Consider the following 26,288-nt stretch of genomic DNA (forward strand, 5'->3'; position numbering starts at 1 on the left):
GCCGATCAGCCTTACCTCATTCCTAATGAAAACGCTGGAACGAATGATCGATATTCATATCCGGGAAAACACCGAGAAGCAGCATCTATCGGACGCTCAGCATGCGTACCGAAAGGGCAGATCGACAGAAACGGCACTACACGAAGTAGTTTGTCACATAGAAAAATCGCTACATTTTAACCAATATACAATGGCCACCTTCTTAGATATAGAAGGTGCGTTCAATAATGTGAACGCCGAATCCATACTGAGCTCCCTCAACTCGATCGGCGTTGAAGGAGACATCAGAGCTTGGATCGGAGTTATGCTCACGAGCAGGACGATAACAGCCGAACTGAGTGGCACTTACCTCACACGCTTTGTGAAGAGAGGCACACCTCAGGGCGGGGTTCTATCGCCACTGCTCTGGCTCATCAACATGAACGACATATTGAGAGAACTCAATAGCGGAGGAGTAAAAGTAGTAGCCTACGCAGACGACGTAGTGTTGCTAGTATCAGGACCATTCCCAGATGTCATTAGTAATATAATGACGGGGGCCCTTAACCGACTAAATGAATGGGCAAAAACCTGCGGACTAGGTATAAACCCGAGTAAAACCGAACTGATGCTCTTCACGCGAAGAACAAAGATCCCAACATACAGCAAACCAAAAATAGATGGAATCGAACTCGAGCTATCGGATAAGGCTAAGTATCTAGGAGTGATACTAGACCCGAAGCTCTCGTGGAAACTAAACATCACGGAACGAGTAAGAAAGGCCAGCATAGCATTCTACTCGTGCAGGAAAATGTTTGGCAAAAACTGGGGTATACACCCTAAGATAATACTATGGCTTTATACAGCAGTGGTAAGGCCAATTCTCACATACGGGGCACTAGTCTGGTGGCCAGCCCTGACAAGAGCATACAATATTGCCAAGCTGACAAGAATACAAAGATCAGCTTGCGCAGGAGCTACAGGGGCATTAAGATCATGCCCGGCTGCCGCGTTGAACACTATTCTGGATATAATGCCGATAGAACTTTTCATAAAGGATACGGCAGCGCAGAGTGCGGCCAGACTGAAGGCAAGTAATTGCTGGAAAGGCTACCACACAGGGCACTGCCGTATCCTAGAGGACAACAACTATCTGGCAAAGAACAAGACGGATTATATGACAGCGGAGATAAGATTTGGAAACGGATTTACGACTACCTTTCCAACGAGGGAAGACTGGGAGAATGACAGAGTAACCGGACAAGATGAGGTATCACTCTACACTGACGGCTCCAAGATGGACTGTGGTGTAGGGGCTGGAATTTTCGCTGAAAGCTGGGGGATAGAATCGAAATTCCACCTCCCAGAATCAGCGACAGTTTTTCAGGCTGAGGTACTCGCTATTTTGGAAGCAGCCAAGCTTTCGATTCAGCAATGCCTCAGGAATACCAAGGTACGGATATACTCGGATAGCCAAGCGGCTATCAAATCTCTCGCAGCAGCAAGAACCAACTCGACACTAGTAGCCGATTGCAAGTCGGCTCTCAACATACTAGCAACAAACAACCATGTACAGATAACATGGGTGCCAGGGCACAATGATATACCAGGAAACGAAAAGGCGGATGAACTTGCACGAAAGGGGTCGGCAGACGACTCCTATACAACTAGTCTACCTGAATCCCTTAATACAGTCCAAGCAAGGATTCACGAACACTACAAAACACTAGCTAGTAAAAGTTGGTCAGAAAAGCAGGGTCTCAGGAGATCAAAGCTCTGCTGGCCAACCATCAATAGCAAGAGAACTCGAGAACTAATATCCAAAAGCAAAAGGGATATTAGAAGGATCACGGCACTCATCACAGGCCATTGGGCCATTGGCACGCAAGCCATGAAGATGGGGCTTCCGTACAATGCTAATTGCAGGAGCTGCAAAGAAACAGACACACAGGAGACACCTGAGCACATGATGTGTCATTGCCCAGCACTAAACCATATCAGGGCGAGATACTTCGGGGCGTATCAGCTGGAATCATTGGGAGAAATAGGAAAGCAGAGGATAACTGCAATCCTAGGTTTTCTAAATGATGCAGGCTGGTACTGAAGAGAACGCGGAGACAACAATTTACGAGGGTGTGGATCAAAACGGAGCTCAGCTCTACTTGGAGGCTCTCAGAGAGGACCTCACCACTTCTACCTACCTACCTACCTAAAGAGAAAATTTAACTTGTTACAAAATTAAAGTTCACCCCTTCTAAATGCCTTAAAAAAAAAAAAAACAAATTAAAGAAAATCCAAATTCCAAAAAATATCCTCCCCATAAAGCCGAAACCACAACTCCCTGCTCAATAATATAAAGTTTTAAGCCACACATATAATGCCATAATTTTACATACCTACACCCATTATACCCGCTCTCTACATTTGTATTATTTCATGTAAAAGCTAGATGTTATATACATGAGCACTGAAATATTCAGCGATCGCTAAATTTAATTTTTATTCATTAAATTCGCATTTTTAAGTTCAATCTATATGTTAATCACTTCTTAGGATCCTAATGCTCTTGTTTAGAATTAATTTTTGTCAGTTAATAGGATTATTCTATGTTTAAAAATAAAATTTATAATGTTCACTGAAGTTGAGTAGAGTCAATAGGGAAGCCATGCGTCGTCGAATGTTATCTGTCATGTAAAGTGTAGTCGCCTTTTAGGGATCGCCATATATATATCTGGTCGATGGTGATCATGGTAGGGAGGGCAAGTCAGCACAAACAACCGCTGGCATAAAGGCACTTCATCCTTGTTCGTCCTTGTCTGTCCTTTGCTAGTCAATAGTCCGGTCCATTAGTCCTGCGGAGATCCTCGTACCCTTTAGCACGCGAAGTAATAAGATTTTGTTGTTCGTCTATAGAGCAAGTAGCAGCGTTCCTAAAACCTATCCCCGACCCCCCTCTACTGGTAACTCATGCCGGAACCAGCGCGTGCTCAACGTAGGCTACAAATTACACCAGCTCTCGAAACGTAGTTCGCTACAGTATTCTAATAAATAACAATAAACTTATTTGGCGCCCAAACGTGTGTGGCCCGATCTGTCATGGCGACAGATCGATCCGGCAAGGCCAGATCCATAAAAAGAAAAAATATATATATTTAAAACCGTCAGTAACATCAGACGTTAGTCAAGAGAATCTCCACAGCATTCATCCCCTAGATTAGGTGCGGCGAGGAGTGATTTACGGATCAAAACTCCTTGCATACTATTAGGCTGCTGGAAAAGTTTTAGCTATCTAGCTTTAACGCCGCTACCTAATTAAACTTACGCATAGGGCGTTGTTTATTGGCTTAATAAATTTGCCATCCCGTCTTTTAGCGTGGGAAGTATTATTTTTTTTTTTTGTACTGAAGTTTAATATAGAATTGTACAGAACACTTGTTGCCGGTTGCCTGGTGTATCTGGTATAGTCTGTGTTTTATGCGAAGTTCAAGAATTTTATTAATACCAGATGTTAAATGTAAGATTAAGAGTCTGTTTTCGAGAATCTGAACAATAGGAGCCGGATGTTGCCGTTTTGCCATGCGGTGAACCGATTAAGTAGACAATTTCGTTAATAGATCGTCATCTGAAAACGATATCTTTCACCATTCTAGTCAATTTTTTTTTGTAATTTAATTTTGTTTTGCGTATTAATCTTTTTGTAGTGGAGTTTTAGGCGGAATTGTACAGAACACTTTTGGCCGTTTGCCTGGTGTATCTGGTATAGTCTGTATAGAATACAAGTTGCAAAAAGTTATTTGATACAAGATGTTAAATGTAAGATTAGTGAATCTGTTACATACAAATCCTGATATTACAGGAGCCTCTTGTTGCCGTTTGCCTTGAGGTGAACCTTTTTATTGTTTTTGTGTAATAGTTCGTCATCTGAAAACGACATCTTCCACTTGTAATTCCTTTTTATTATAAAAAATTTTAGAGTCAATAGTATTAAATTTCATTACCGACAGGACTTAGCAGGACAAGGAGCTTTACAAAAAGATAGCAGAAAACGATTGCATGGCACCCCAAATTTTGAAAGTTTTATTTTTGATTTTTTTTCGATTATTTATTTATTTATTTATGTTTTGTTTATTTATTATTTTTGCTTACTATTATTTATTTATTTTATTTATTTATTTTTATTATTAGGTAGATATTTTTTCAATTATTATTGCAAGATTCCGGAGCTTTAGGTTTCGTTGAAATGTCCCTAGCACACAGCACAGAAGATTTAAATAAAATAGTAGAGAACGTTTGTCAGATCTGCGCAAAACCTATTTCCTTTCCGATCCAATTGCTACACGCAAGGTGCGGTCACGATTTTCACCGAAATTGCTTCGCTACAAAAGCGGGGAAAACAAAAATCTGTCCTGTCTGCTCTAGCTCACTATCCTTCGCATCAGCGGAGAATTTAGCAGTTGATACTCCAACTAAACCTTCTGGCTCGAGAACCAAAACTCCAATAGTGCCACTTAACGTAGTGACTAGGTCGAAAGCTAATCAAGGCAAACCATCAAGCGACATCACAATGCCTACTGGTAACGACCAACAACCGTCTTCAGCCCCGACTGAACCTCAAACTGATTTTCAGTCGGCAATGGCCGAAACTATCAGGGTAGCCATTTCAGAAGCCTTAACGACTGCATTGGCCCAGCAAACAAAATGTTTCGCTGATGCTTTGGCTCAACAAACAAGAACCATGACCCAAGCGTTCGCAGGGAATTCGCAAGCCCAAGCGGCCAATTTTTCGCCTAACCAGATAATGTTAGACCCGATGTATAACCAAGGTAATACCGATCCCCAAGTTCCACCAAATCTAGGTCAGAATCGTAGTAGCAATTATTCGCCTGCCTCAGCAAGCAGCTCCTTAAGGCCAGATAAGATTGCTCAAATCATGGTTGGTTGGAAGCTACGCTTCTCAGGAAAAGGGCCAATGACTGTCGAAGACTTTATATACAGAGTAGAAGCTTTAGCAGGACAATCATTGGAGGGAAATCTTGAGCTAGTGGCTCAGAATGCTAATTTGCTGTTTGACGGAATCGCGAGCGATTGGTATTGGCGTTTTCATAAAAGCGTATCTGCAGTGCGTTGGTTCGAGTTAGTTGAAGGACTTAAAGGCCAATTCAAAGACGATAGAACTGACAGGAACATTCGAGCGGAAATAGACCAAAGGAAGCAACGGGGAAACGAAACTTTCGATGATTTTCATAGGATAATCGCTGCCCTTGCAGATAGACTGTCGCAACCAATGTCAGAGCAAGCAATGGTTGAAACTTTGCGGGCGAACCTCCTTCCAGAAGTCCAACATGAGATTTTGTATGAGCATACCCGAACTGTGCAAGAATTAAGACGACTAGTAAGGACCCGAGAAATTTTTATGCAAACCGTAGGAAAGCCGCAAGGATTTACACCGCGCCACGGACCACCCAGGAGGCAAGTCTGTGAGGTGCAATGTCAGGTAGAGACAGTAACAGAGAGCGAAGAGTCAGATGAAGATCAAGAGTTAGCGGCCATAAATCTGCGATGTTGGAACTGTAAAGAAAAGGGACATCCACATACCAAGTGCCCAGTACCGAAGCGGGTGTATTGTTTCGGATGCGGAGAAGACGGCCAGTACAGTCATACCTGCATCAAGTGCCACCCGACAAAAAACTCAGCAGAGCGTGCCACAAAGGCACGCAAACAGATGGTCTCGAAGGCAACGATGACCGACCAACCAGATTCACTTCACTAACCCCAAAACCAAAATCAACTGTCCAGATTTCTTCCAAAACTGAGTTAGAGAGCAATCATACCACTCGTTCAACAAGCCGTAGGGACAATTACAAAAGTTTAAAAAAGAAAGAACGCAAGCTCTTGCTCTCAGCCATAGTGGGGCAACTTAACGATTTCAGGCCTTACGCGCAGGTTGAAATGTTGGGCAAAATGGTAGTTGGGTTACTGGACACTGGAGCGTCAGTCAGCTGCATAGGTGGGAGTCTGGCTGCAGAGCTACCAGAACTAAATATAAAATACTCTAGAATAACAGCAGGAATTCGAACAGCAGATGGGCAATCCCAACCGATAAGTGGTCGGCTAACTACAGAAGTGTCCTTCCGGAGCGAAAAGAAAACACTAACCTTCTATGTAGTACCATCCCTAGCAGGAGATTTGTATCTAGGAATAGATTTTTGGAAGCATTTCCAGTTATTACCCGAAGCCTTCCGGGGCAACAATCCAATAGTGGCAGCATTAGAAGAGCCAATATCTCGTGAGCTCTTGCCTGACCAGCAACAAGCGCTACTTCGTGCAATTAAGCTTTTCCCGTCGTACGCGGCGAAAGGTCTGGGAAGGACCCAACTACTCTCACACTCCATTGATGTGGCTCAATCAAAACCCATAAAACAAAGGCACTATGCGGTATCTCCGGCAACGGAAAAACTTATGTATGCGGAACTGGATAGAATGCTAGAGCTAGGTGTAATAGAGGAGTCGTCCAGCGCTTGGTCCTCACCAGTAGTTCTGGTCCAGAAACCTGGTAAAGTAAGGCTGTGTATTGATAGCCGAAAGCTGAATGAAGTGACGGTTAAAGACGCATATCCAATGCCACTTATTAATGGAATTTTAGGTAGGCTCCCAAGAGCAGAATTCATAACTAGTTTGGATCTAAAAGACGCCTTTTGGCAGATCCCGCTAGATGCTAATTCAAGGGACAAAACAGCATTCACAGTGCCTGGAAGACCCCTCTATCATTTTGTTGTTATGCCCTTTGGGCTATCTAATTCTCCCCAGACTATGTGTAGGCTAATGGATAAGGTGATCCCAGCGTCTCTAAGGAACGAGGTGTTTGTGTACTTAGACGACTTACTAATAGTCTCAGATACTTTTGAAAGACATATAGAAGTTCTGAAAGAGGTTGCGTCCCACCTTCAAAATGCCAAATTGACCATAAACGTAGAAAAAAGCAATTTTTGCATCAAGGAGGTTAAATACTTGGGACATGTGATTGGCCATGGAACCGTAGGCACAGACCCAGATAAAATAGCCGCAATTCTGGAGTTCCCTAGCCCTCGCTCCATGAAACAGGTTCGCCGTTTCTTAGGAATGACGGGTTGGTATAATAAATTCATAAAAAACTTTGCCGCGTTAGCTTCTCCAATAACCGATACGCTCAGAAACAGAAAGAAATTTGCTTGGACTGAGGAAGCTCAACGAGCTTTTGAAATCTTGAAAGAACACATGTGTACGGCCCCTGTGTTGCATAGCCCAAATTTTGACGCTCCGTTTTCCATCCATTGTGATGCAAGCAACACTGGAGTAGGCGCTGTTCTAATGCAGGACGACGCCGAGGGAAACGAAGTTCCAATCTCCTTTATGTCCAAGAAACTAAACAAATGTCAATCAAATTACACAGTCACAGAGAAGGAGTGTTTGGCAGCTGTTTTGGCGGTAAAAAAATTCAGGGCATATGTGGAGGGACAAGAGTTTTCAATTATAACGGATCACGCGTCCTTAAAGTGGCTTATGTCCCAGGGAGACCTCAGTTCTCGTCTTGCACGATGGGCCCTAAAACTGCAGGGATTTAAGTTCAAAATCAGCCATAGAAAAGGAAGCCAAAATGTAGTGCCAGACGCCTTGTCAAGGACTTTTACGGAAGACCTTTCGGTCTTAGAAATATCTAGTTTAGTGGATATGGATGCTAGTGAGTTTAAAGGGAAAAACTACGAAGATCTAAAAGCAGCTATTTCCACAGGAGTACAACAATTAGGTGAGGTTAAGGTCAGCAACGGGTTTGTTTATCGTCGCGCTGAGCACGCTGCAGACGAGAAAGTGGCAGATGAATCCTGTTGGAAGCTGTGGCTTCCTAAAGAGCTAGTTCCAGATTTGTTAAAAAAAACGCATGAAGATCCCTTAGCAGCACACTGTGGCATAGCCAAAATGTTAGAAAACTTGAGAAGATATTTCTATTGGCCAAATTTAGCGGTAGATGTAAAAGATTTTGTCAATAGGTGCGAAGTGTGCAAGACAACAAAGCATCCCAGTCAGACTTTGAGACCAGCCTTGGGAAATACTGGCCAATCTGAAAGGATTTTTCAAAGGCTCTACGTGGACTTTTTAGGGCCGTATCCGCGTAGCTCGGAAGGGCATATAGGGCTTTTTATTGTAGTCGATCATGCATCTAAGTTTCCCTTTCTAAAAGCCGTAAAGAAATTTACCACAGAGGCTATTCTTCCATTCCTTGAAAAAGAAATCTTCCATTGTTTTGGCGTACCGGAAACTATTATTTCCGATAATGGAGTGCAGTTCAAATCAGTGGCGTTCAACGCTTTACTTGAGAGATATGGGATCGCACACTCCTATACGGCGATTTACGCTCCACAAGCCAACGCCTCAGAAAGGGTCAATAGATCGGTGTTAGCTGCCATCAAGGCGTACATAGATCCGAGTCAAAAGAACTGGGATAGTAAACTTAGTAGCATCTGTTGCGCGTTGAGGTCAAGTTTTCATTCGGCCATAAAAACGACACCGTACAGAATGGTTTTTGGGCAGCACATGGTAGTAGATGGAAAATCATATAAAATCATTAGGGAGCTAGGATTGCTAGAGGATAGAAATGTACAGTTCAGTAAGGATGACTCGCGAGACATAATAAGGCGTACGGCTCAGGATTCGATGGAAGCCCAAAGGGAAAGGAATGAAAGGGCTTATAACTTGCGGAGCCGAATTGTGTCTTACAGACCGGGTCAAGAGGTCTTTCGCCGGAACTTCCAGCAAAGCAACTTCGCAAAGGGTTTTAGCTCAAAGCTAGCACCGGTTTTTATAAAGTCTAGGATCCGAAAAAAACTGGGTTTGGCCTATTATGAAATTGAGGACCTCCAGGGAAGGTTAATTGGCAAATACCACGCGAAAGACTTGCGACAAAAAGACAAGCTGGGATCTCCCTTGTGTCGATAGCTCACCCCAAGTGAGATTTTGGTGGGGGGGAACTGTAGGATTGCTTGTCTTTTGGCTAAGATTGCTTTCGGCCCAAAAGTAGGCAACAGAGTTTGGTCTACATGGTTTAGTAGAAAATATAGTCTCTTGAGCCAGAACTCCCAAAACTTCACCAAATTGGTGAGTAGGCTTGAGCTACAGGTCGGACTCAGGGTCCCGACCCGAAGTCAATTTCGTTTGGAGTCACACCAAAATTTCCAGTGGATCGAAGAAGAAGTTAGTTGCAAGTGCAAAGATCAAAGTTACACAAATTAAAGGAAATCCAAAATTTCCAAAATTCCCGGCAATCGCCGTTACAAGTGGCTTAAAAACCAAAAAAACACAAGTGCTAAAGTGCCAACCCCTAGTGGGTAAGTTTTTTGAGTGCGAGAAGTTGATAAAGTGGTGTTTGAACGCCGTAATGTTTTTAGGTGGCACCTAATTACATAACCCCGGTCCGCCAAAAGCCAGGCTTGGGCGTAAGAGGCGTCTGGAGAACAAAAGGGCCAACAGGAGTGAAGTTATATACCCGTCAACCGATCAATCAGCACCAGCAGCAGCAGCAGAATCCGAGATCCCTCAGCAGCAACCAAAGCGCCGAGAATTTGATTTATATATATTATCTACATATTTTTGATACTTTCTACATCTACGTTTATATGTTGTAGAGTAGCCCAGTAGCCAACGAAATTTAGGCTAGGGTCCATTTACCGGCAATACAGTCCGTAAGCCGTAGGGAAATATAGCCCAAGAAGACAAAAAAAAAAAATGAATTAATCAACCCCTCAAATACTAAATCATTTCGAATTACATTTAAAACTTAAAGTTTCGAATTTTACGCGTCATTATACGCCACTAGAAGCAGATTGAAGCTGAATTTTAGTTTAAGTAGTTTTAAGAGAATAGTTATAATCAAGAGAGTAGGTCAATAACAGGAAAAATATGCATTAGAGCTGAGCAGTCCCGTCTTCCCATGTACGTTTCCCTTCCCTCTCCCATGTCTTAACGGCAGAGTACCGTACCGCTGTAGATTGCGAGTAAGGCGAGTGAGAGTAACATCTCTTAAGTAGTTGAGGTTCTCTTTCACAGGCCCCCTTCGAGAAGCGCTTCTTCGTGGGAAAACAAAGTGAGTCGATTTAATGTCATAAGAATCTCAACTACCTTTTTTAAATAAAACAAAAGTCTAAAGAGAAAATTTAACTTGTTACAAAATTAAAGTTCACCCCTTCTAAATGCCTTAAAAAAAAAAAAAACAAATTAAAGAAAATCCAAATTCCAAAAAATATCCTCCCCATAAAGCCGAAACCACAACTCCCTGCTCAATAATATAAAGTTTTAAGCCACACATATAATGCCATAATTTTACATACCTACACCCATTATACCCGCTCTCTACATTTGTATTATTTCATGTAAAAGCTAGATGTTATATACATGAGCACTGAAATATTCAGCGATCGCTAAATTTAATTTTTATTCATTAAATTCGCATTTTTAAGTTCAATCTATATGTTAATCACTTCTTAGGATCCTAATGCTCTTGTTTAGAATTAATTTTTGTCAGTTAATAGGATTATTCTATGTTTAAAAATAAAATTTATAATGTTCACTGAAGTTGAGTAGAGTCAATAGGGAAGCCATGCGTCGTCGAATGTTATCTGTCATGTAAAGTGTAGTCGCCTTTTAGGGATCGCCATATATATATCTGGTCGATGGTGATCATGGTAGGGAGGGCAAGTCAGCACAAACAACCGCTGGCATAAAGGCACTTCATCCTTGTTCGTCCTTGTCTGTCCTTTGCTAGTCAATAGTCCGGTCCATTAGTCCTGCGGAGATCCTCGTACCCTTTAGCACGCGAAGTAATAAGATTTTGTTGTTCGTCTATAGAGCAAGTAGCAGCGTTCCTAAAACCTATCCCCGACCCCCCTCTACTGGTAACTCATGCCGGAACCAGCGCGTGCTCAACGTAGGCTACAAATTACACCAGCTCTCGAAACGTAGTTCGCTACAGTATTAATAACGTATCTTCTTAATAAATTTTAAAGCATTCATACAAAAAATGTGATAAGTTTGAATACCATTTGCTGTAGCTTCTAAAGCAAAGACCCGAAAGAAGCTACATATATCTCAGAAAGAGCACACACGTGCCTTAATAACTAAACCGATCAGGGTAAATTCTCTATAAACAATCGAAACAAATAAAGCAAAATTTAATATAAACAGCTGTATAAATTTGGCATTAACTTGTAGAGGGTAAATGGATTGAAGCAGTTGGTCTCTACCATCTGCCAACACCTGCGATCAACATATCAAAATCAACAAATGGACAATGAGTGAAGCAGCAACCATCTCCTTGTACAACTTTCTAAGACAAATTCTTACAATGGACATAAGTAAACAATAATAATTTGATAGTACCAGTTGGGTAAATTTGCGAATATTCCTCGGATCGAGGCACTATATAAGGGTTGCTACCATCCGGCAAGAGCATCAATCCCAAAATGAGGGCAACATCGCTCATCTTGTCCGTAGTCCTTGTCCTGGCAGCCTGCCTCTTGAGACGCAGCGAAGCGGTGACCTGCACCGCTGATGCCACAGTCACAGGATGCATCGACTGCACCACTAATCCGACCGATGCGGAATGCGTGGCCGAGGCAGCCGCAGCTACACCCACTACGGCACCCACGACGGGAACAGATGCCCCCACCACCGGAACCGACTCCACAGCTTCACCAACCACTGCGTCCTCTACAACGTCCCCAAATAGCAGTGCCACTCCGGCTCCCAGCACTTCCGCCAGCGACTCATCCTCCCCCAGCTCGTCTTCCGGCACCACGGGAACCAGTAGCTCGACTAATGCGGCTGCGGCTAGAAGGAGGAGGGCGGCCAGAAGGAGGGCTCAACGCAGGCGAGCTGCTCGCAGGCGGGCTGCCAGGAGGAGGGCCCAGAGGCGCCGCCGACAGAACAGAACCGGTTAAAGCAAAAAACCTATTATTACAAAAAAGCTAAATAAAATCATCTTGCAATCCTTACAAAATTGGCGTTCTTTTTATTTCTATATTAAATAAATGTTTTTGAAGGAAGCTAATTCAAGAACTCATTGTCTCTTAATCATACGCTGATCCGATAAGTTATAATTCAATAATTCAATATAAACGATAGCTCGGGTGAAATATGAAAGAAGTTGTGGTATTCAAAAAGTATGCAACAAAAAAATGTTCTGATTTCACCGCCCACAACAAAATCTTAGATCCGCCACTGCTCTTAATGTTAAATTGTTGGCACTTGTAAAGTTTCTTTTTCGACTAACTGGCAGGGTTATGTTTGCGTTTTTTTTACTTGTTGATTGAATTTATAAATCACCACACCTAAAAGACGGAGTGTTTGCGTACTGTGTTCAATTGCTTTAAATAAAACAAGAGAGAACGCTATAGTCGGGTTGGTGTCCCGACTATCTAATACCGGTCACTCAGCTTAAGGGAGTGCGAACGCTGTACTCGGGTTGGTGTCCCGACTAATAATCGTAACTCAGCTAAAGGGAGTGCGAGGGAGATAGATATATAATTTTTGATTGCGTATAACTATTTAATGAATGGTCCGATTTGAAAAATAGGTATAAATATACACAACAAAATTGCATTTATATTTCTCGGAAATCTTTAAAGATTTGGGCGCAGGACCCATTTTAAAATCGTTAGTGGGCGAATGTGGCCGTTAGAGGGGCGTGGCGCTCAGCTAAAATAAACTTGCGCTGCGTAGGAAGCCAAATAATATGTGTGGGAAATCTCAACCTTCTAGCTTTTGTAGTTTCCGAGATCTCAGCGTTCATACAGACAGACAGACGGACAGACGGACATGGCTAGATCGACTCGCCTAGTGCCCCTGATAAAGAATATATATACTTTATGGGGTCGGAAACGCTTCCTTCTAGCTGTTACATACTTTTGCACGAATCTAATATACCCTTTTACTCTACGAGTAACGGGTATAAAAAAGAGCGACGAGGTGAAACATTTAGTATTTGGAAGCTTTATTATACCATATAATAAACTGGCAATCCGTTTAAATTACTTTCGCTGAAATCTACTCTCAGGACGGACGGAAATGGCTAGATCGGCTCGGCTACTGATTCTCTGACGAAGAATACAAAAACTTTATAAGGTCTGCCACGCGCGGGTCTCGACACTCACCGGGGCTTGTCATCATTTTGTTTAATTTATTGCTCTAACCATTATTTGCCCCCTTCATATGAAACAAATCTTTATTAGAATGTTTAATCACCCATACTAGAAACTATTTGCTCATCCTTCAACCTACAACTTAAAAACTTTTAGCAGATGGCATTCATTATCTTTGGATAGAAAATAGTCAATAATAAACAGTATTCAAGGTTATAATAAACGAAAAAGTTTATTATTTTTCTATCAAAATATACACTTAGAAAAAAGTATAACAAAAATATACATATATATTTTTTAGTTCTATTTTTTAACTTTTATTAATAAAACGGGCTTTCTGCTATCAGAAGTTAAAAAAAAAATCTAAACATTTTTAGAAAATGGAAAATGGACCTCACATTTTAGAAATAGCAAAATGGTTAATAACTTTAATTTTCACACTACTTACAACTATAGTTTTCAAATTTAATTAAACCATTTGACATCAGCAAATTTGTACATTCCCATCGTTTTTTTCTGTGTATATCTTCTATCTTTCACATCCGATAGTTAGTGAGTTCATAACAAACAATCTAGAATACGTATGAAGATAATATAGGAACACCTGCGTAAATTTTGCCAATAATCGTCGGATGGGAAGAGTCTCTCGACCTCGATCGAACCACTATAAAAGTCTTTTCAAAATACGACACTAGCATCAATCAACAATCCCAAGTCAGCAAATCCGAAATGAGATCAGCAACTATTATCTCCGCCATCTTCGTCCTGGGAGCCTGCCTTCTGAGGACCACCGATGCAGTGACCTGTACCGCCGACCCCACCGTCACAGGATGCATCAACTGCACCACCAATCCCACCGATGCTGAGTGCGTGGCCGAGGCAGCCGCTGCCACCACCACACCGGCTCCAACCACGACTACCAGCACCACCGAAGCCTCCACCACTACGGCAACGCCCATCACCACTGGCGGAGGAAACCGGAAGATCGTGCGCGTGAGCAACCTGCAATACTCGGTCACTCGTCGCATCCGCGTGAACAGCACCACACCCCGATCCTCCAGCCGCAATGGTAGGACCAGGACCAATGGCAGACGCTCGACCAACGCGAACCGCAACCAAAAGCGCAGGAACAACAATGCCAGGCGTGGTAACTCCAGGAACAGGCGCGGAAACGTTCGTGTTGTTGTTGGTTAAAAATGTAAATAGTAAAGGAAATTGTTATTCAAATAAATAAAACTGAAAAAACTATAAAAAGTAAATTAGGATTTTAATTACACTATGTAATATTACAAATGTAACTCAACCGATGCCCTAAAATCTCATCCGCTTTGAATAACCATTTTTAAAATTGTTCTCCAAAAAATTCCCCCAAAAATGTGGTATTTTGCCAGCATTCGAGGGTTATACAGGCGAACAGATTCGTCGTATATTAGGCATTCAAAAAGCACTCAAAATATTTTTTTTTACTTTTTAAGGGAAATAAATACGAAAGAAAACATAGCCATAGTTATACAGCTTCGGTCAAAATAATAGTAGTATTTTCGCCCCACGATTTTAAAACATGGTTGTTGTGGGTTTTGGGAAAATCCTTTCAAAATAATCGCGTTAAAAGCATAAAGTTTCCTGCTTCGGTACCCAGAGGTAACTGGAAATCGGCTGGGTCGAGTTCACAATGAAATCTTATGAAAAGTTTAAGGGGGTTTTCACAAGGTAATCTTTTTCAGTAGCTTTTCAGCGGTAAATACGTTCGCTGCTCGTTTGCAGTGTTGGGACATACCTAGATACTTTTACCTAGGTACGTACCTAGGTACAATTTAGTGGTACCTTTTACCTTACCTAGGTATACAAATAATTGAGTACCTTTTACCTTACCTAGGTATTTATTTTTATATACCTTTGGAATTATTAAGGTACTTACATAGGTATTAAACATTGCTCTGATTTAAAATAGCCAAATCTGACTGCGACACTGTAGTATCGTTTCATTGTATCGTTTCGTTTCAGAATTGTAATAGTCGGAACGCAGCATTAATAATTCAGCCGTTCTATTGTTTGTTTTGTGAAGTTAAAACTAATCGCAGTTTTTATACCCGTTACTCGTAGAGTAAAAGGGTATATTAGATTCGTGCAAAAGTATGTAACAGGTAGAAGGAAGCGTTTCCGACCCCATAAAGTATATATATTCTTGATCAGGATCACTAGCCGAGTCGATCTAGCCATGTCCGTCTGTCCGTCTGTCCGTCTGTCCGTCTGTCCGTCTGTCCGTCTGTCTGTCCGTCTGTCTGTCTGTATGAACGCTGAGATCTCGGAAACTATAAAAGCTAGAAGATTGACATTTTGCATGAAGATTCTAGGAGTTCCTACGCAGCGCAAGTTTGTTTCAAAAGGGTGCCACGCCCCCTCTAACGCCCACAATCGCATATATACGATTTTAAAAATTTCATTATTTTGGAAAAGTAAAAATGCAGTTTTATTGTGTTTATCAATACCTATCGAAATGTAGAAGAAATTTTTTAAATCGGACCATTCGTTAAAAAGTTACGGCGGATCAAAGTTTTTCTCCATCTCCTTCGCACTCCCTTTAGCTGAGTAACGGGTATCTGATAGTCGGGGCACCCGACTATAGCGTTCTCTCTTGTTTTTTATATAATTTTGTGCACGTATGTATGTTCCCATCACTACATCAATTTATTTATGAAACCAAAGTGTATTTGGCGCGCAAAAATGCCGTATGTACGTAAACAAACGGCATATACATGCATATGCACAATATATAGTCAATGTTTCTACATACGGAATTTTTGCGCGCCAAATATGTACATGAGGGTTTCATAAATACATTAATGAAGTGATACGTGCATAAAATTATTCATGCCGCGTGGTTTAAAAATATATGCACAAAATTAAAACATTTAAATTTAAATGAAATGAAAAGATATTGTTTGATTAAGACGACTAAAAACTGAAAACTAGTCTTATTTTAAGTTTAAATGATTACATTGAACAACACAAAAAAAATTATAAAAATAAAAAATACCTTATAAATACCTTTTACCTTTACCTAGGTACTGGGAAATTTAAGTACCTTTACCTTACCTAGGTATTTATTTTTGACAATACCTTTTACCTTACCTAGGTAAAAAAACACAGTACCTTTCCCAACACTGCTCGTTTGCAGCTCTAAAATTCTCAAGTTTTTATTCCTAATTCTAATTCAATTCTAGTTTCCGATTAATATTTCTCTAATTAGGTCACCAACTAGATTATCGAGCTTCTCCATATCAACAATTTTATATAGGAAATTCCTGTGTAAAGGCGGTCGCTAAAATTTCAGTATATTCTATATTGTTCAGGAATTATGAATATGCTAAAATTTTTGGCAGACCTATTAAAAGCGAATGGGTTTCTTAGGAATAGTTCATGTGAAACCTGCAGCCAATTCAATTATTAAAGTGTACATTTTTATGGAGAAAGGTCCGACTGGGTAGTTAGATAGTTGTAAAGTTGTAAAGGTCCGATCAGTATGATTTTAAAGAAATAAATAATAAGAATTATTAGAATTGGACCAAAAATCGTCTGCCTAAAAGTATGCCATACAAATGATCATATTTCGAAGATATTAAAAGCCTTTTGATCACGCGCGCTAAAGCCAATCCCATGTTTAGCTAAAAGCGTTTTTTAATGCACGAAAATTTTATTAGACGGAAAAACATTCAATCTATTTCAATATAAGCAAGATTTTCTTGACTTTATCCCAGGGAAACGTCCACTGGCCGCAATTTGTGGTGGGTGGTTTCAAAGTGGTACTAGTGACCACACACAATGAGTTGGAGGGATCGGTGGAGCAGTCGACGGTGGTGCTTGTTGCCGGTTGTTCTAGGCACTCAACGTTGTCGGCCATGATGCTCAAATTGCAGTCGATGCATCCAACATGGGTTGGGTCGTCGCTGCAAGTCACCGCGTAGCTGCTTCCCAGGAGACAAGCTGCAAGGACCAAGATAATCACTGCTGCTCTCATTGCGACACCGGTTTGTGGAGATAGGTGATCTGAGCTAATATAGGTCTCTGGAAACGCTTTTATAGCGATACATTACAATCTGATTATTGGCACAACTGTTTAATATTTTAACATATTTATCTTAATTGTTTGCTGAGAGTTGGCAAAGATTGGCTTGTTTTCTGCTCGAGTGTTCTTAAAAGAGAGAAACCATAAGGCTTATGTATAAGAAATTGGTACACAGAGAAAAAAACGGAACAATATGGAACTGATATTGTTTCATATCAATTTTTCCATAACAAAATGGTATGATTTCATATCAATATGGTACAAAATCATATGTTCGGAAATATCATTTTGATATGAAAACAGAATGACCGAAATTGATATGAAAAAATACCCGATGGATGATTATTTTTGGTATTTTTTTTTCTCTGTGTAGTCACTAACGCCCACTTTTTTACAAGTATGAAATTAAATATTAAACAATTTCTTTAGAAAATATTTGATCTTCACGTCGAATGAAAAATATGGTCTACCATTTAAAAAATGTACAACTTATTTTGTTTAAAGCTCTTGGCTCTAAGGGACTTTGTACAATAAGTATGTTTTTACATTTATATACGGTTTTTCGAAAAAATCTTTCTTAACGTTTATAAAAACATAATCATAAACACTATTATGTTGCTTAAAAAAGTATTTTGATTTCGGATGATGGGAAAGAAATATATTTACATTGATAGAAGGTAACCACAATTACATGTTACATCTACCAAGTGTGGCAGCATCATCCGATAAAGACAACAATCAATTATGTAATTAATCATGCAGACAGGAGGTGCAAAAACAATAAGGTTTTAAAGTTAAAAATAATTTTTTTTTGATATACAATTTTATGTAGACGTTCGTCAACCCAATTAAGTGGTTATAAAGCGCATATTTAGAACAAAGAAACAAATAACTGGAAACATAACATGAGTGTGGAAATAACAATTTTATAGCATTGACAATACTACATTATTGTCTCAGGACGAGGGTTTGATAGCGTCCTCACGATTGACTTGACACATTGTTACTGAGGCTGAGAGTACTTCTTCCTCTAAGCATCCAGTTCAGCTTTCGAAGTTTGGCACGACAAATGATTATGTGCTGGCTCCACGTAAGACGCTTGTCCAATATCAATCCCAAATACTGGGCCTGGGGGGATGGCGGGATAACTGTGTCCTGCAGTTAAACCCTAGGAAGGATTTTACTTCTTAGGGGGAAGTTGCAGTGCTGGGAATTGCTTCTGTCAAAAGCGATGTTTCATTTGGTCATCCACTCGCTATACAGGTCTAAAAAGTTCTGGGTGAAATAAAAATTGATTGGTTTTCCTATCGAGTAGAAGCATAAATTTCTTAATTTAAGGGAATAACCATTTAATATTCCAGTTAGCATAAAATTTTAAAGTAAAATATTCCCAATTAAAACCAATTAGCAAATATTTGCAATCTAAGGATAAAGTTTTTTTGTTTTCGTTCGAGTTTTATTGAGTTTTTTTTTATTCCACAGAATTAACCGACAATAACAATGTTTCCGTTGACCCTTCTCACATTCACACGCCTGGATCTATTTCTGCGCCTTCGGTTTCGAAGGGTGGTGCGGATGGTGCTGGTGCTCGAGCGGTTTCGTCTGATACGAATGCGCCTGGTGTTCGAGTACCGCATATTCGTTATACGCACGATCTTTCGCTTTCCGGTCGAAGAGCTGGAGGATGAGGCAGAGGACACCGTGGTGGCCGCCACAGTGGTTGTTTCCGCCAGCGGCTGCCTCGGCCACGCATTCCGCATCGGTGGGATTAGTGGTGCAGTCGATGCACCCTGTGACTGTGGCATCAGCGGTGCAGGTCACCGCTTCGCTGCTCCTTGGCCCGCAGACTGCCAGGACGAAAAGTACGGCTAAGATGGTTGCTGCTCTCATAATGGAATCTATGATCTGGTGTTGCAGACCATTGACGGCCTTGGCTTTTATAGGCGTTCAATTCTACGCAACTTTCACATTCAAAGATTATTGGCAAATTTACGCAGCTGGTTCTTTTAAATTTTGCAATATTTTCCCCGCTTATTTGCTAGGAATTCGCAATAACGATTGGTAAAAAATTTGATATGCTTAGATGTATTATATATTGTTAGTATTAAAGACATATTGTTAGGAATAGTCAAACATTCTATCAGTTGTATTTTTTAAAGAAGTAATTACCGCATTCTATATTGACTTGTCAGGGATGGAAGCACAATAAAGTTAAGTTGCAATTTATTAAAAAAAGGAAATGTTAGTGGAAAACCAATTTTAAATTTAATGGTTTTAAATTCGATATATTTCATTAAATATTGAAGTTAAAAAGAAAATAATTTACAAAAAAAAAAACTATTTACTATAAAAACTATAATTAAAATATACATATGTTCTTTAATAATTATCACTTATAATTATTATAATTATACCGATTAATACCTATTTTTTATTTTCCGAGAGGAGGATTATTATTTTTTAAGTTTTATTTCTCGAAATATCAAAATATAAAATATTGTTAAAAAATTAACAATTTTAAATTAAAGGACAATAAGTTATTATAAATTCTATAATGTAAAGATTGTTTTTTTTTTTTTTGGGGTTTAAGTTACCGCGTCACCCGTAAGTGATGCGGAGTTATTTGGCCGCCCTGAGTTCCAGGAAAACGCCAAGGCAAAATTCGATTGTATGTGTTTCAAATTCACTTAACCTAAAAGTGAATCCACACCACGAGGTCCCTTGCCCTACCCGGCGCGAATTGTGCGTGTTCCTTCAAGGGCCTGTGAATGTGGACTGGATGTAAAGATTGTTATTCGGTAAGATTCGAATAACAATAGTTCTAAGATGCCATATTATTTATTAGCGCCTAAATCCGAGCAGTAAAAACTTCGCCATCTGTCTGAGTAGTTTCCTACCAATCAGCTTTCGATCAACGACAATATCGTCCCAGTTCTATAGACTTTCTAATCAAAAAGGTGCGATGCGGCTTATATTTAACAAACTAATGTCTTAATAAGAGCGAAAGAACGAAGTCATTAAATAAAAGCTTTTTGTTATACTCGCTTAGTATTTTGACAGCTGTCGATATTTGGCAATACGTAAATTTCTATTCTATCGATTTGTTGGCCCAGCTGTCGACCGTCCTCACAAAAGAACCGTGAACTGTGCGAGTGGTATAAAGGCAATAGCAATCCATCCGCAGATCATCATCCAAGCCCATCCGTTTGAACTGATATCAACCATGAGGACAACCACTCTCCTTCTGGGCCTTGGCCTTTTGGTCCTCTGCTTTTCGGGCTACATCAACGCTGAGGATGAACCCACTGATGGAAGCACCACTCCCACTGATGGCAGCACCACTCCCACTGATGGCAGCACCACTCCCACTGACGGGAGCACCACTCCCACTGATGGTAGCACCACTCCCACTGATGGCAGCACCACTCCCACTGATGGCAGCACCTCTCCTACTGATGGCAGCACCTCTCCTACTGATGGAAGCACCTCTCCGTCGACTGGAGGCAGCACCTCTCCCTCTACAGGCGATAGCACGAGCCCTTCGGCAGGATCCACCGACAACTCCCCCGCCACCGGAAGTGACGACAGCAGCAGCAACAGTGGCAGCAGCAACAGCGGCAATGGCAACAGGAACAGGAACCGCCGGAATCGTCGCCAGCGTCGTCGCCGTGCCCAGCGAGCTCAGCGCAGGAAGAACCGCAGGAACCGCAGGAACAACAGGAACAACAGGACCAACAGGAACGGCTAAGCGGGAATAATTGTTTATGAATTTACTAATGAAGTAATCAGCATTAAAAAAGGAATTCCTAAAAAACTTATATATTTTTTCTCTGGGGATAACTACTATGTTTTTTTTTTAATTAACGAATAGTGAAATGGATGGCATGCCAAAAAAACTATCAATAAAAAAAAAATTAGAGCTTAGAAGGTCAAAATAATATTAAAATACTAACAAATAATTACAGACCGGAGAGAATTAATTTCGTTTAAATATTTACCATTTAATTTTAAATATTAAAAACAATTTTTAATCGTTGTTTTTACGACTTTTAGCTTTTCCACATGTCATACACGCTTCAATTTCCGTTCACTTATGCACACGGACTTTTCAGTTTGTTTAAGTTAACTTTAACGCAAAACGTGTGCATGATTATCTATTATAGCACTTTATTTAATTTGACCCATTCAAATTTATAAGCTATACTAATTCCCGTTTGATTCCCACTACTGAAACTGGTTGCTCCACGATCGGTAGAAATTAATTATAACAGAGCAAAGTTTGTTTATTATATAAGCGTTGTGATTCCTGGGATTCACCGAAATATTTATGTTCTGGGCTATTTTTTCGAAATAACAAGTTCTAATGCTCACACTTTTTATTAAATCACAATTATTTGACGTAGAAACAAGAACCTCAGTCTACCAGGTAGTGTCGATCTCAGCTTCATCCTTGCACAGGACCTTAACATTGGTGCCCTGGTTCTTTTCTAGCAGCCATGGTCTGTCCCAGATCGTCACTGTGCACTCCTTGGGGTCAGATCCGTTGGACAGTTCCACCTGGAATTTGTACAGAGTACCAGCCACCAGTTTGCTAGATGCAGAGATCACATTCACAACTCTGGAATAAGAAAGATTTTAATAAATATACAAGTAATTACATTTTTATTCGTTCATCTCATCCCATAGAACTTCATTTTTTAAGTTGTTCAGAAGAATGGGGGTAAATGTACATGGCTAAATTTTCCATTTCTATGGATCATAGTGTAAATGTTTAACAGCCGTTACTATTTTTAGTTTTCGGTACAGTTCGGTCAATATTTTACAATAAATCAAATTTATTACGATTGTTTTTATACCCTTGCAGAGGGTATTATTATTTCAGTCAGAAGTTTGCAACGCAGTGAAGGAGACGTTTCCGACCCCATAAAGTATATATATTCTTGATCAGCATCACAAGACGAGTTGATCTAGCCATGTCCGTCTGTCCATCTGTCTGTCTGTCCGTCTGTCCGTCTGTCTGTTTCTACGCAAACTAGTCTCTCAGTTTTTGAGCTATCGGGACGAAACTTTCGCAAAAGTCTTCTTTCTATTGCAGGTAGTATATATGTCGGAGCCGACCGGATCGGACAACTATATCTTATAGCTCCCATAGGAACAATCGGAAAAAAAATTCTAGCTTCGGTGTTTTTTAAATATTACCTTCTATTTTTGGGGATGTTATTTTTTAAATATTTCTGAATTTCGAATTAATTATTTAAAAAATCGGACTACTATATCATATAGCTGCCATAGGAACGATCGGAAAATTAATGGAAAAGTAATAGGAAATAAATTCTAGCTTCTTTGGTTTTTATTGTATTATCTTCTACTCTAGGATATGACTCTTTTTAAATATTTCCGAATTTCAATTTTAATTTGATCAAAATCGGACGACTATATCATATAGCTGTCATAGGAACGATCGGAAAATTAATGAGAAATATTAGAAAATTGAACATTTTTGCGATTTGTTAATTAATAGGAATGATCTGCAAGGGTATATAAGCTTCGGCTGGCCGAAGCTAGCTTCCTTTCTTGTTTTCGTATACTTTTGGATTTTATGATATAAAAACGAAGAATATCTTAGTTGCATAATACTCTTCCATATTCACGATCACTTTCACCACGTTTGTATTGAACTTTAAAAAAGGAGTATATTAAATAGATCTACTAATAACTTACTCGTAATTAGGACCATCTCCTGTTGCTAGTTTGGCAAGTGTTGCGGTCAACAGCTCATTAGCCTTTGCTAGATCATCTCCCTCTAGGGGTTTTGGAGCCCCGAGCGGCAACCTCCTCGGCTTGTACTATCAAAAAGAAATTAAATATTGTTTTTAAAAAATCAGGTAAAACTTACGCGAGCTGAGGCAACGGCCAGGGTCAAAGACAGAACAAAGATCACTTTCACGGCCTGCATTTTCCTCGAAACACTTGTCTTAAACTGAGTAAACACGGCGCTTAGAGACCGCTTTTATAGGAAACCGATATCGTCTGGGTGGTCGGCGAGAATATATCTTTATTTATTCGCGATTAACGCCAAGCTGCCGCTTAAGATAGAGAGGAGCTAGTGTGCACTCAAACCTGAACCCGGCGACAATGAAGCGGCTCGCTTAGCATCTTTTTACTTAATTTTTAGTTTATTGCCTTCTATTTTATTTTGCTTTTGGACTTGACTGCGGTTTTATGATTCCATTTTACTTGTTTGCCCAGGTCAGGAGTGGTGGTTATATATCGATCAGTACGGTAATGCCCTTATTAAAGTCGTTCTTTGTGTCAACAATAACAAAGAACGCAGCGTAAATAAAAATATAACTCACACCCCAGCTACTTTCTTATATAAGCAGCTCAGTTTATTTTTTAAATATTTTATTTTTAGCACGTTATTGGCAATCGATCTCATTTGTCATGCTCAGAACTGTAGGAACCCGAAGGATTCTCATAACATTCTTACGAAAAAAGACTTGTGAAATAAATATTTGTATTCCCTTTTTAGCTTTAAATAATTAAAAAGCTTAAAATTGCAAGACGAATCGTCGCAAGCGTGTCCAGCTGTTTATCTACGACAAATCGTTAGAACTTGACACATTTAAGCTTTTCAAGAGCTGAGCAATAACTAAAACAGTACGAAAAACAAGCTCACAACAAAACGAATGAGATAATTTACAGTCATGTATTTAACGAATGAAAGTTGAAAGCGAAATTGACATAGAAAAATAGTTATCAGTTCGTTCTCGCCAATTTCAGTGGGTGTAATTCCCCCACACGTGTATTACGCTTACGAATTACGAATGTGTTATGTACGTATATTACTCATGTCGTGTCTTATCAAAAACCATCGAACACTTAACTACTCTGATATGAAGAGAACAAAGCCTATTCAAAACCACAAAGTAATTAAAGTGCAGAGAGAATTTTATTTTGTAACATCAAATGCTCCATCTGATGATGTCGACGTTGACTAATTTGATTCACACAATTGTGGAGCGAGAAAGAGAATACGATTTTCTATTCGAGATATAAAAACAAACTGGTTCTGACAATAGAACTGGTTAACCAATAACAAACTCGCAGGTAACCCACTTTATGAGCCTGCTGATCCCTAAAATAACCTTTTCATGGCCAGTTTGGTTGTAAGTATTAGGGATCCACCTAGGTAGGGAAAAAACCTACAGGTACATAAAATTATCTATGTCTGAAATAAAGTAGGAAAATACAAACCAGGTAAACTGTAATATGATACATATAGTAAAAGTGATTACTATTACACATTTCGCAAAAATATGAATCATTTAATATTAAAGAACTTTATTTAGTATTATTTATTACCAAGTGCGGTCCAATTCGCCATCTTCACCGGCGCACATGATCTTAATGTTGGTGCCGTTTTCTTTCAACCAGACCCGAGTCCAGATTTCGACGGTGCATTGTTTCTTTTCGGATCCATTATCTAGCTCCACCTCGTAGGTGTTGAGAGTTCCAGCCACAGTCTGACCCGTCACAGAGGTCACTTTAAGAGCCCTAGAATCGAAATATCATTCAGTGATAAATTTCAGTCAGAACCTCGACTTGACTCACTTGTAGCTGGGACCATCTCCAGTGGCCAACTGGGCGAGGGTGGCATCCAGAAGTTCTAGAGCCTCCTTCCTCTCATCCCCCTCCAGCTCCCGGATACCTCCACAAAAATGTTCGGCGGGCATGATTACGGCAGCAAAACTAAACAGAACCGACCTCAGAAGGTAAAATGACTTCACTGCGCTTATGTTTCGGCCGCGACGATTAGGAGAGAACTAATGAAGCTTTCGGTATGGAAATGGAATTGTGAGAAATACAATGAGTAAACGATTCGCGAACACGGCATATAAATTATAAACTTAAAGATATGATTCTGATTTTTATTAAAAATTTAAAATCCTGATTTACTAGATTAGTTATTTTGGTATTTGAATAGCTCAGTTATCTGGTGCCCTTTTACCAGGTGCGATCCAACTCGCCATCTTCACCGGCGCACTTGATCTTAATGTTGGTGCCGTTTTCCTTCAACCAGACCCGAGTCCAGATTTCGACGGTGCATTGTTTCTTTTCGGATCCATTATCTAGCTCCACCTCGTAGGTGTTGAGAGTTCCAGCCACAGTCTGACCCGTCACAGAGGTCACTTTAAGTGCCCTAGAATCGAAATATCATTCAGAGATACATTCCTGTCAGAACCTCGACTTGACTCACTTGTAGCTGGGACCATCGCCGGTGGCCAACTGTGCGAGGGTGGCATCTAGAAGTTCCAGAGCCTCCTTCCGCTCATTCCCCTCCAGCTCACTGATCCCTCCTAGAATTGGTCCGGTGGACATGGCTACGGCAGCAAAACTGAACAGAACCAATCCCAGAATGTAAAATGACTTCACTGCGCTCATGTTTCGGTCGCGACGATTGTGAGAGAACTAATGAAGCTTTCGGTAGAGTAAGAGCTTTTATGGTCGTTATCTCCATGGAAATGTGAAAAATACAATGAGTGAACGATTCGCCAACACGGAATACAAATTATAAACTTCAAGATCTTGATAAAGTCCTATTAGTTCTGATTTTAATTAAAAATTAAAAATGCCTATTTAATACATTAGTTACTTTAGGTATTTGAATAGCTCTATTATCCAATGCATAGTGAAATTTTTCGAAGGAATTCGATTTGTTTATGAAGCGTTTCAGGCATAACGCGAAACCCTTTTACCAGGTGCGATACAACTTTGTTCATGTTAATCGATGGACGATAATCAGAAAACTCATAAACACCCGGCTACGATTCCCATTTTATATTCGACATCTCAGTAGGAGATGAACAACTGAAATATAATAAATATAATATAATATGAAAAGTTGCATATTATTTTTCTCGTTCGAATATTAATCCAAAGGTAGGTTTTAAACACTACATTTAGTATTTCATATTAGCTCCGAAAAGAACATATTTTTTTCATAAATAAGTTAGAACCCCTTTGAAATTCTTGCTAAGTGATCTAAAAGTCCAGCTGATTAGCCCATTTCTATT

General features: G+C 40.1%; 7 protein-coding genes across 7 annotated transcripts; 3 read left to right on the top strand and 4 right to left on the bottom strand.

The window, feature by feature from the left end:
* Window positions 1-11,468: 11,468 nt before the first annotated feature.
* Window positions 11,469-11,945, top strand: Jig. Its single transcript, XM_017146999.3, has one exon. The coding sequence runs from the start codon at window positions 11,469-11,471 to the stop codon at window positions 11,943-11,945; it is 477 nt and encodes a 158-aa protein (XP_017002488.2).
* Window positions 11,946-13,874: 1,929 nt separating this feature from the next.
* Window positions 13,875-14,339, top strand: LOC108061029 (pre-intermoult gene 1 protein). Its single transcript, XM_017147007.2, has one exon. The coding sequence runs from the start codon at window positions 13,875-13,877 to the stop codon at window positions 14,337-14,339; it is 465 nt and encodes a 154-aa protein (XP_017002496.2).
* Window positions 14,340-18,695: 4,356 nt separating this feature from the next.
* Window positions 18,696-19,101, bottom strand: LOC108061028 (uncharacterized). Its single transcript, XM_017147006.2, is given in 2 exon segments — window positions 18,696-18,939; window positions 18,941-19,101. Coding segments are annotated over 2 exon segments (405 nt in total).
* Window positions 19,102-20,434: 1,333 nt separating this feature from the next.
* LOC108061012 (probable GH family 25 lysozyme 3) lies at window positions 20,435-20,959 on the top strand. The gene has a single exon (XM_044396340.2). The coding sequence runs from the start codon at window positions 20,435-20,437 to the stop codon at window positions 20,957-20,959; it is 525 nt and encodes a 174-aa protein (XP_044252275.2).
* A 402-nt stretch (window positions 20,960-21,361) lies between these two features.
* LOC108061025 (cystatin-like protein) lies at window positions 21,362-23,523 on the bottom strand. Its single transcript, XM_017147002.3, has 3 exons — window positions 23,108-23,523; window positions 22,933-23,057; window positions 21,362-21,829 (listed from the first exon to the last, which is right to left on the bottom strand). The coding sequence occupies exons 1-3, from the start codon at window positions 23,165-23,167 to the stop codon at window positions 21,631-21,633; spliced, it is 384 nt and encodes a 127-aa protein (XP_017002491.1). The 5' UTR covers window positions 23,168-23,523; the 3' UTR covers window positions 21,362-21,630.
* Window positions 23,524-24,505: 982 nt separating this feature from the next.
* Window positions 24,506-25,131, bottom strand: LOC108063607 (cystatin-like protein). The gene is made up of 2 exons (XM_044396341.2): window positions 24,826-25,131; window positions 24,506-24,768 (listed from the first exon to the last, which is right to left on the bottom strand). The coding sequence occupies exons 1-2, from the start codon at window positions 24,945-24,947 to the stop codon at window positions 24,573-24,575; spliced, it is 318 nt and encodes a 105-aa protein (XP_044252276.1). The 5' UTR covers window positions 24,948-25,131; the 3' UTR covers window positions 24,506-24,572.
* Window positions 25,129-25,690, bottom strand: LOC108063600 (cystatin-like protein). Its single transcript, XM_017150748.3, has 2 exons — window positions 25,472-25,690; window positions 25,129-25,414 (listed from the first exon to the last, which is right to left on the bottom strand). The coding sequence occupies exons 1-2, from the start codon at window positions 25,654-25,656 to the stop codon at window positions 25,219-25,221; spliced, it is 381 nt and encodes a 126-aa protein (XP_017006237.2). The 5' UTR covers window positions 25,657-25,690; the 3' UTR covers window positions 25,129-25,218.
* Between the last annotated feature and the right edge of the window lie 598 nt (window positions 25,691-26,288).

This window comes from Drosophila takahashii, chromosome 3R, assembly GCF_030179915.1.
Source record: "Drosophila takahashii strain IR98-3 E-12201 chromosome 3R, DtakHiC1v2, whole genome shotgun sequence".
NCBI lineage: Eukaryota > Metazoa > Arthropoda > Insecta > Diptera > Drosophilidae > Drosophila > Drosophila takahashii.

Coding starts and splice junctions, on each gene's coding strand:
- LOC108061025 (XM_017147002.3), bottom strand. CDS start 23,167: ATGCAGGCCGTGAAAGTGATCTTTGTTCTGTCTTTGACCCTGGCCGTT. Junction 23,058..23,107: donor TGGCCGTTGCCTCAGCTCGC/GTAAGTTTTACC, acceptor TCTTTTTGATAG/TACAAGCCGAGGAGGTTGCC. Junction 21,830..22,932: donor GGAGATGGTCCTAATTACGA/GTAAGTTATTAG, acceptor TTCTTATTCCAG/AGTTGTGAATGTGATCTCTG.
- LOC108063600 (XM_017150748.3), bottom strand. CDS start 25,656: ATGAGCGCAGTGAAGTCATTTTACATTCTGGGATTGGTTCTGTTCAGT. Junction 25,415..25,471: donor GGCGATGGTCCCAGCTACAA/GTGAGTCAAGTC, acceptor TTTCGATTCTAG/GGCACTTAAAGTGACCTCTG.
- LOC108061012 (XM_044396340.2), top strand. CDS start 20,435: ATGAGGACAACCACTCTCCTTCTGGGCCTTGGCCTTTTGGTCCTCTGC.
- LOC108061029 (XM_017147007.2), top strand. CDS start 13,875: ATGAGATCAGCAACTATTATCTCCGCCATCTTCGTCCTGGGAGCCTGC.
- Jig (XM_017146999.3), top strand. CDS start 11,469: ATGAGGGCAACATCGCTCATCTTGTCCGTAGTCCTTGTCCTGGCAGCC.
- LOC108063607 (XM_044396341.2), bottom strand. CDS start 24,947: ATGCCCGCCGAACATTTTTGTGGAGGTATCCGGGAGCTGGAGGGGGAT. Junction 24,769..24,825: donor GGAGATGGTCCCAGCTACAA/GTGAGTCAAGTC, acceptor TTTCGATTCTAG/GGCTCTTAAAGTGACCTCTG.